General features: G+C 48.0%; 1 protein-coding gene across 1 annotated transcript in view; it reads left to right on the top strand.

Annotated features, from left to right (window-relative positions):
• The first annotated feature begins 3,947 nt into the window (after positions 1 to 3,947).
• The window catches only part of SLC25A20 (solute carrier family 25 member 20), a 39,254-nt gene continuing 33,320 nt past the window's right edge, over positions 3,948 to 9,881 (top strand). The window contains exons 1-3 of the mRNA XM_018576090.1: positions 3,948 to 4,131; positions 6,617 to 6,709; positions 8,430 to 8,557. Of these exons, the coding sequence (XP_018431592.1) occupies positions 4,027 to 4,131; positions 6,617 to 6,709; positions 8,430 to 8,557 (326 nt within the window). The 5' untranslated portion in view covers positions 3,948 to 4,026. The remainder of the gene's footprint in view (positions 4,132 to 6,616; positions 6,710 to 8,429; positions 8,558 to 9,881) is intronic.

Raw genomic sequence — 9,881 nt, 5'->3', positions numbered from 1 at the left:
TTAACTGTTTACCAGGAAGTACAAGAGGGTATAGCAGTCCCATAATCATGAGATGACAGATGCTGCTCCAGCTGATTTCCCCTAATATTGGGTGATATATTCATGTGTGGACTGCTATACACTCTAACTCTTTACTTCCTTCATTCCCTCTCTGCTTCCCTCCTCTCTTCATTTCTTCCCTTCCTTTCTTTTATCTTCCCTCCTCTATTCCTTCAATTCTTCCTTCTTTACTTCCTCTCTTCCCCTTCCTTCCCTCAATCCCTCGTCTCCTCCTTTCCTACTTTACTTTCTCTTTTCCTTCTCTACCCCAGTCCTTCCCTTAATCCTTTCTCTCTTCCTTTCTTACTTTACTGCCTCTCTTCTTTCTCCCCCTTCTTCCTTCCTTCCCTTTTTTTCTTTCTCTCACCATTTCTTGTTTCCTCCCCCCAACCCTTCCTCTCTTCCTTTCCTAGTTTACTTCATCTCTTCATTTTCTCCCCTTCCTTCCTTCCTTACGTCCTCTCTTCCTTCTCCTCCCCCATCCTTCCCTTTTTTCTTCCTTTCACCATTTCTAGTTTCCTTCTCTCCCCCTTCCTTCCCCTAATCCCCCCTCTCTTCCTTTCCTACTTTACTTCCTCTCTTCCCCCCCTTCCTTACCCTTTTTCTTCCTTTTTGCCTTTTGCCTTTTCTCCCCCATTCCTTCCTTCCCTTGGTTCTTCCTTACATTCCTTCCTTCACTCTTACATCCCTCCTGCATAGCATGTCTCTCCTGCAGTAAAGTGCCAGCCTGCTCACATGTTTCCAATGTTTCCACTTTAATACCATTTATCAGCCTGAGTCCATCTGAACGTAACAGGTTTTATAATATTGTTGACAGCTTTACCAGACTGGCAATGGCTCCACCTGGTGCCTACATATGGTACATGGTTATAAAACAATAAACACTTGCACTTTCTAGCAAAATAATTGACTTAAAAAAAAAAAAGTAAGACATGGCATTGGTCAAAAAGCGGATTGTCTGTGTGAGAAACTTCAGAAGGATGCTGCCTCTGTCCAGATCTATGGATGTTTGCAGGTTCGCTTCAAAAGACATTACTGACCCTGAACTAACTTTTGTATCTTTTGTATAAGGATTTTGCTCTGTGACAGATTTATTAGGATGTTGAAGATGAAGACGGACACAGCAGGACATTCTGTCTACTGCTCCACCCAAATGCTCTCTGTGCCCCATCCTGGCTTGGCAATGAAGAGCTGAGGGGCAAAGTACAGAGATGAGGCTGATTAGTAATACGATATTATACAGATTTTACAGTCATCTGAAGTCAACAACTGTGTACAGCACCTGGAAGAGCCTGTTATATAATCCCAGAGGCTGTACACAAAGAATGTAGGGAAGGAGAGAAGGAAGGAGGGATGGAAGAAAGGGAGTGAGAAATAAGGAGGGAAGAAAAGAAGGGGGTAGGCAGAAAGGAAGTGAAGGGAGACAGGAGGGAAAGAAGAAATGGAGGAAGAAAAAGAAGAAAATTAGGAAGAAGAGAAGATTGAGAAGAAAAATAGGAAGTGAAAAAGGTAATGAGGGAGAGATGAGTGAGACAGAGGAGAAAGAAAGAAAGAAAGAAAGAAAGAAAGAAAGAAAGAAAGAAAGAAAGAAAGAAAGAAAGAAAGGGAGAGAGGAAGGGATGAAAAGGGAGGGAAGTGAATGGGCAGAAAGAAAGGAAAAAGAAGGAAGGAAGTGGAAAAAGGAGGGAGGGAGATAAGGAAAGAAATAAGAAAGGAAGAGTAGGAAGAGAAGGAGGAAGAGAGCAAAAACAAGGGAGGAAGGGACAACAGGGAAACAAAGAAAGAAAGACAATAGTAGGAGAAATTAAGAAAAGAAAAAAGAAAATGAGGGAGAAGAGAAGAAAATTAGGAAGTGAAAAAGGAGTAGGGGGGGGGGAATAGAGAGAGACAAGCGGGAAGGGAAAAAAAGGAAGGAAGAAAGAGAGTGGAAAAAGGAGGGAGGGAAGGAAGGAAAGACGGAGAGAAAGAACATGAAAGAAGTAAGGGAGAGGAAGATATGGATGGAGGAAAGGAGCAAAAACAAGGGAAGGAAGGGGGGTGAAAAGAAAAGATAAATTAAACAGGGAAGGAAGAAAAGAAAAGGGAGGAAGAAAGTTGAAGAAGTAGGAAGGAAGGAAAGAAAAGAAAAGGAGAGAAAGGAACAAAAGAAAGAAAGCAATGAACGACAGGAAGGCAGAAAGGAAAAAGGAAGCTAGGAGGGAAGAAAGGAGGGAGAGAGGGAAGAAAGGAAACCACAGGGCCAGCTAGTGAAGTGAAGCTTGGAGAATGGGGAAATGGCTATTAAACGGTTCATCACAATGCACACTGTCAGAGCCGGCGGTCGGCGGGGCGAGTCACAGTGTGGCTCTTCATTCAGATTCGGCCCTCATCACCTTGTTATTGGAAGGCTTCATCTCGAGGATTTGGATTGTGAGGAAATTATAAGCAGCAGCTGTGAAAACACGCGATGAACTCCTGTTTGTTTCTGACAAACGTATCCAAGCAACGGCGAGATCCTGACACCAACTTCTGCTCCTAATTACTATGGAAACCCTCTAATTCACTTCTAGAACGTCACCGTCATCTCCACCACAGAAGGGCAATGTGAGGTGAAGGAATACACTAACAAGCATATGTAATAAGGCAGAGCGAGGCGCACCAATCACAATTCTCAGCTCATAATGGTCTGTTTACAAAGATGCGGTTTGCTGAGATTAATGGATCCTCGCTGTAGGGGAGCACACAGATAAATTGAATAATGAACATCGCACCTGTATCTGCGTTGCAGACCAATGGAGCCATTGATCCTCAAATTTCACAGCAGATGCACTGAAGTTGTCAATGCACTTTCTAAAAAGCCTAGCTCCTTCTGCTCCACCTCCTAGCAGTGACTTAACAGATCAGCTTCCCTTTTCAGCTGCTCAGCTCCTCCTGCTTCCAGCAGTGGTTAAGCAGCTCAGCAACCTCTCCTAGCAGTGGCTGAACAGATCAGGGCCCCTTCAAGCAGTTATTCAGAAGCCCAGCTCCTCCTGCTCCCGCTCACGCCAGTGATTCAGGAGCTCAGCTTACTGAGTCACTGCTGGAATGGGGAGCTGAGCTCCTGAATCACTGACGGGAGGGGGAGCAGGAGTAGCTGAGCTAGGGTTGCCACCTGTCCAGGATTCACCCGGACAGTCCAGGGTTCGGGTTTCATGGCAGCAGAAACCCAGACACAAGATGTCAGGCAGACAGGGGCAAGCAAAATTAAGATAGAGGCTACTGGCCCCCCACTGAAAACAGTCTCAACTGTGATATTTACATATGACTGGGTGGTGCTAGTTACATATGAATAAGCCATGACTCATTCTCCCCAAACAAATGTCCGCTCATCGCTAGAGTGTTCGGGTTTCGCTTGAAGAAAAGGTGGCAACCCTAAGCTGAGCCTACATATGCAGGCTCAACTCCCTACTTGTGCCAAGCTGACCCTCTTTTCTCACTACAACCCTACCAGATGGGCTTTGTCATGCACTTTCTAGCCAGAGGTCATGTGGTCTTTGGCTTAGCTTTGGGTCACATGATAAAACTCAAATGCAAAGCATAAATTTCATCAGTTTGGAAGGAACGTTTGGCAGCTTCAAAAATGGCAAATCAGTACACAAGTCCACACCATGTGGCCAGTAGAGCTCGAACTCATGGCCGTAGTATCCAAACTTGCAGCCTTCACAAAAATGTCCGCTCAGTGCGAGACACGGAGAATAAATTAGCCTTTTTCTCTAGTGATCAGAAATACTAAAGTTTTACTCTAAGAAGGCGGGGTTTAGTGGCGATCAGGATGGCGATAGGTGGATTTAGCAATCACTCGGGAGTGTAGGGCGGAAACGGTGATTGGTTGGGTGTCATGTCTGCAGCCCGTGCGGTGATAGGCCAGCTCGTGGTAGAGCCGTAAGTGGGGCAAAGGTCGGCGGGGTAAACCTTGCCCGGTGTCAGCGGCTGTCAGTACCCGGCACAGAGACCCCTCTCCGCCCCACCATGTCCGACAAGCCGCAGGTCATCAGCCCGCTGAAGAACTTCTTCGCCGGAGGGTTCGGCGGGGTGTGTCTTGTGTTTGCCGGACACCCTCTGGACACTATCAAGGTGAGACCGCTGGGGGTGACCCGGGACACTGCAGAGTTCTGTAGGGGGAGGGGACTGTCTCTGATATTGGGGCCCTCTAGGAGTAGGGGAGTATCTGTGAGAGCTGTGATGTTGGGGCTCCCTGTAGTTGTTTGGAGTCAGGAAGCCCCATAGGAGAATGGTTGCTTGGGCAACGTCAGGGTGCTCTGTAAGTGGAGGGCCGCTCAGGTGATATTGGGGTGCCATGGTAAGGGGGGTGCTGTTTTGGTGACATTGGGGTGCCCCGTAGGGGGTGGGCTGCATGGGTGATTTTGGGGTGCCCCGTAGGGGGTGGGCTGCATGGGTGACATCGGGGGGCCAGGCAGGGGGAGGGCTGCTTGTGCGATGTTGGGGTGCGCCGTAAGTGGTGGGTTGTTTAGGTGATGTCAGGGTGTTTTGAAGGTGGGAGACTGCTTGGACCATGTCAGGGTGCCCTATAGGAGGACGGCTGCTTGAGTGATATTGAGGTGCCCCATATGGGTAGGGCTCGTTTGAGATTGAGGTGCCCCATAGAGGGTGGGCTACTTGGGTGACATTAGGGTGCCTTGTAGGTGGAGGGCTGCTTGTGTGATGCTGGAGTGCGCAGTAAGAGGTGGCCTGGTTAGGCAACATCTGGGTGTGTCATAGGGGGAGGGCTGTTCGGATTATAACAAGGTGCTCTATAGGAGGTGGGCTGCTTGGGTGACGTTGGGGTGCCTTATAGAAGGAGGGCTGCTTTGGCAATGTTGGAGAGCCTTGTAGGTGGAGGTCTGCTTGGGCGCCATCAGGGCTGCTCAAGCAAGATAAGGGGTCTTGTCTAAGTAGTCTGCTCACATAACCCTGGGGCGCCCAATAGGTGGTGGGCTTCTCAGGTGACATTAGGGTGCCCTGTGAGCGAAAGGCTGCTCAGACAATATGAAGGTACCCCATGGAGGGAAGGCCTGGGGACATCAGGATGCCCTGTAGGGGGAGAGCTTCTCAGGCACCATTGGGGTGCCCCATGGGTAGCAGGGTATTCAGGCAACTTTGGGGGTGTCTTTCAGGTAGAGTGGAGATGCATAGGTGATATATGATGGTGGCAACCTGTGGAAGGTTTGGCCATGTGGTATATGGGGTTTCTTACCAGGACAATGGGGTCCTGTTATAGGGAGGGGGGGCATGCAGGAGGTTAGAGATGTCCATATTACCTGTTGGCTGGGGAGGGGCTAGTTTTGGACGAGAACAGCCCAAAGTGTCACATTTTTGGAGGTTTGCTGGTACAATTCAGCAATTATCCAGCAAGAATAACAGGTCTGTCCAACAAACAGTACATAAAAATGACCACCTGACCTGCAGACTGCGTGATGGAAATAATGGCGAGCAACTGGAACGTGTTTATTATTTGTCCCATAAATGAATTGGGTTTTATGTCTTCCAGCAGCTTTGATCTGTCAGAGCAGCTGACCAGCATCTTGGCCTTGAAAGACCCCATTTCAAAGCCGATTCCTGCAATGCAGCCGGTGCCCTGCAGGGGACAGTCATGTGACTTTACACCTTTTAGTACATGCGGGGTTACAGATCTCTAGGTGAAAGGTTAAGGCTGCTGAATATCAGACTTGTCAGCGTGGAGATGCATTTCTTCGATAAAGCTATGATTGCTCTGTAACTGCTACGGAGCTCAGCCATTGGTCGCTTGTCTGTAACAGATCAAACTGCAGAGTTCCAGTGAGGTTTTGAATAGGGTTACTCAGATACACGGGTAACTTACCGCTGTGATAATCTGTTTACTGTCTTGATGGCACGTCATAGCATAAGTCAGGTGTCGGCAACTTTCGGCATGCAGTGCTGTTTGCGCTGGCACCTTCTAAAGCCATTGGCTGTCATTGACAGGGCACCTCCCTGACATCACTAAAAGCTCCCCAGTGGCTGAGGACATCAGCGTGGTGTGCTGGAGAAGCCTACTTCAATGCCTACAGCAATACCCTGTGTTCTTGAAGTTACAGGGTTTGGGGCTGGTCTGGGGTCTAAAGTTGCATGCGTTTGGAGATCATCTGGGGTCTGAAGTGCATGCAACAGGGGGCCTGATCTGGGGTCTGAAGTGCATGCAACAGGGGGGCCTGATCTGGGGGTCTGAAGTGCATGCAACAGGGGGCTTGGTCTGGAGTGCATGCCTTGGGGGCAAAAATTAGTTTTGTGTATGCACAAGCTTATCAGTTTTTTTGCACTCCTAGTCAACTGCTAATTATTTATTATATTTATCGAGTGTAACTTGCCATTAGCAGTACAACATTACTACCCCCTGCAGTTGGGCATTCCACAATGTGGCCACTGTGACCTTTAAAGATCTCTTCCCCCCTACTCATGGTCCTCTCATGGTCTGTGGAACGGTTTATTGGCCATTTACCTGCAGCATAGATGAACACATACTATACTTCCTGCTGGTTAAACGGACGCATGCCTCAATAATATTTTACTTCACATTTTTGTAATAATTGTGTTCATTTCACAGGTTCGAATTCAAACCCAACCGAAAGCAGTACCAGGGGTCATTCCGCTATATTCCGGAACCTTCGACTGCTTTAAAAAAACACTCGTAAATGAGGTAAGGGGGAACTCTGGGCCCATAATATAGTTATGTTTCTTGTTGATCCTGACAGTAGATCTGTCCTTTTTCCACTTCCTTTTGCAGGGGAACAGTTCTGTTCATTTTGCAGTGAAATTGCACAGCAGCGTTGTCACCCTGTGGACAGAGTAGTCCTAGATGGACATGTATTTTTAAATTGACTTAAAGGAGAACTATGAGGTGAGTGATTTCCACTCATCCTCATAGTTCGAGCCGACATGTGACACTGAGACTGTCACAGGTCGACTCTATCGATCGGGAAGTAAGCAGAAACATGCACCGATCCACTCACTTCCCGATAGTCTCCCTGCAGAGAGCGGTGACTGTCAGTCACTGCTCCCCGCAGGGATTCCCCCCCTCTCCGAACCTTCAGCGCTGACTGGAGGAATGAACAGGGGAGGGAGCGGGCACAGCTGCCTCCAAATAGGCAGAGCCCGCTGTCACTCACGCAGCTGGGTGGATCTCGTCAGTATTGTTGGGATCTGTCCCGGCTGCGGCGCTCTCAGTATATCGGAGGCAATAGCCCGCTATATACTGAGCTTTTGGTCACGGGAGGACGTTTGAATATGTCCTCCCGTGACCCTAAAGAGAACTATGGGGAAAAACACTTACCCCATAGTTCTCTGTTAAATTATGCAATAAACGAATTAAAGCCCAGCACTTTTTAAGCATTTATACTCATTTAAAAACATTTTCTTTTGGAAATAAAGTTTTCAGGACTCATTCAGACGTGCATACACATCCGTATGGCACACACGTAAAAAGACCCGATCCTGGAAGGGACAGGTGCTGTGTGCAGCAGCCTGTTCTTCCCTAAGGGAGGATGTGCCGCATGCAATTACACGCTGTCACACACACACCTGAACATGCTTGCGGGTACAAGTGTCCGCACCTGGATGCAGACAGTGTACGTCAAGTGTGGACACCCAGACCTGCATACATGTGTGTGACAGAGTGAAATTGCGTGTGGCCATGTCCTCCGATAGGGAAGAACAGGCTTCTGCGCGCAATCGCACGCAGCACCTGTCCCTTCTGGAATCGGGTCTTTTTCCGGGCGTCTACGCCCATCTGAATGAGCCCCATCCCTTGTGAATAAAAGCTGACCCCCCTGAAAGCTCCCCCAGCAGAAATGATATGGGTTGTTCTAACCCCTGTAGCTGTCACTTTTATTGGTCCTTAGCTTGGCCTGTTAAAAGGAGTGGAGAAGGTAATAAAACCGTTGGGCCTCATGCACACGGGACCCGGGGCTTTACAATCGTGAGTATTTGCCCACCTGGGAGCCATAGCTGCTGTGTACAGCCGCCCATAGAATTCAGTTACAGGATTCGGCTGTGTGCAGGTGTATGTCAGTGCATGGACGTACAACCCCCGAATGCATACAGTCTGCCTTTTGTGTTGTACATCAATGTGCATGCTTATGCTAGTACTGGCGTATATGCGCGTACACCTGTTGATTTTTATGGGCGGTTGTATGGAGCACCTGAGGCGATTGTTACGATGTTCCACCATAGGCGTTAATATGATGAGGCCTTACAGGGGGGATTTAATTCTAGTGACAGAATGTATTAATGCTCTTTACTGTTTATTGTCCTCTGCGGTATATTATTAAAATCAGGGCCGCGTCTGCCTGTACCGTGCTCTCCCATGCTGACAGACCTTAAATGGAACTACCCCCCCCCCATTGATTTCTATGTTTCAGGGTGTCAAGGGTCTCTACAAGGGAATGGCGGCGCCCATTATCGGCGTGACTCCCATGTTCGCCGTCTGTTTTTTCGGCTTTGGCTTGGGAAAAAAGCTCCAGCAGAAACACCCGGAAGAAATTTTAACGTAAGTGCTGTACAGAGAACTGTCTATAGATCTCCTCTGCATCCTTAGACCGCAGTGTGGACAGAGAACACCACAGTGTCACTTGCGTATGAAAGAATAAAATTGGTTTTGTACTTAAAAATAAGCAGTCGCTTTTCTTGAAGAGTTGCTGTGGACCGTTTGCAGTCCTAAAATAGTTATTTTTCCAGTTCTGAAGCCGTGTTCAGGAGAGCAAACCTTGAAATCCTTTTAGGCGTGCTTGCTCATTGCTCATGCATGCAGGGGATTGGGAGCTGTGCTCAGATTGTTTCCTTTTGTAAACCTTTAGATCAGCCTCGCTCAACATTTTTATCCTAGGATCCCTCAAATAATTTTGAAGTCTTGGGGAATCCTTGCTAAAATCATTATCGGGCGGTCAGTGGTAAAAATGCCTCTTGCTAGTCACGGGGAAGAATGTCCCTTACATTGGTGGTCAGGGGGAAGAATGCTCCTTACATTGGTGGTCAGGGGGAGAATGCTCCTTACATTGGGGGTCAGTGGGAAGAATGCTCCTTACATTGGCGGTCGGTGGGAAGAATGCTCCTTACATTGGTGGTCAGTGGGAAGAATGCTCCTTGGGTTGGGGGGTCAGTGGGAAGAATGCCCCTTACGTTGGTGGTCAGTGGGAAGAATGCCCTTTACGTTGGCGCTCGGGGGGAAGAATACCACTCTTATAAACAGCCATGCTACTGCCTTTGCCGAGTAATTTTGGCCCCAGTACTATGCAGGTACCATCACATGGGAGGTCAATCATCCAGGGCTCAAGGTACCCCTAGCAACCTCTGGTACCCTGATTGGGAATGGTCGATTTAGACTGTTCTCTAATATGAAGCAGGCTTGTCTTCCTGTAACCAGCTGGCCAATTTCTTCCGATTTTTCCGTCCTCCAGTCACCAGGAAGGACCATTGAGATGCACTCAAATGAGAGGCGATCAGCTTGCTCAGCCTGTCAGTATGGCCGCACATTGCCCCTCAAGCGGCAAGAACTGCTTCGTCTTTGTGTCAGACTCGCTGTGTTCCTGGCACCTGGAATACTCTTCCATTCAGAGCTAGTGAAGCAGATTCAGATTTAATAAAAGATCTTTCGAGTGGGTCTGACGGCGTTATCAGGTTTGCCAGGGTGACAGAATTGTTAATTCTAGACATACCTCAGCCAGTACAAGCATGTTGCGCACATCTTACACCTTGCATACATATCGCACTTTTGTCTGAATTTGAAATCATTCTTTTATAAGGGTAATTAATGATTTTGGATCAGTTTTATTTTTTTAACACAGTAAACTCCCCATTATCCGGCATTCAAGCAA

This window comes from Nanorana parkeri, unplaced genomic scaffold (assembly GCF_000935625.1).
Source record: "Nanorana parkeri isolate BGI_ZX_2015 unplaced genomic scaffold, ASM93562v1 scaffold56, whole genome shotgun sequence".
Classification (NCBI taxonomy): Eukaryota; Metazoa; Chordata; class Amphibia; order Anura; family Dicroglossidae; genus Nanorana; species Nanorana parkeri.
This window is presented reverse-complemented; position numbering and strand designations above follow the sequence as displayed.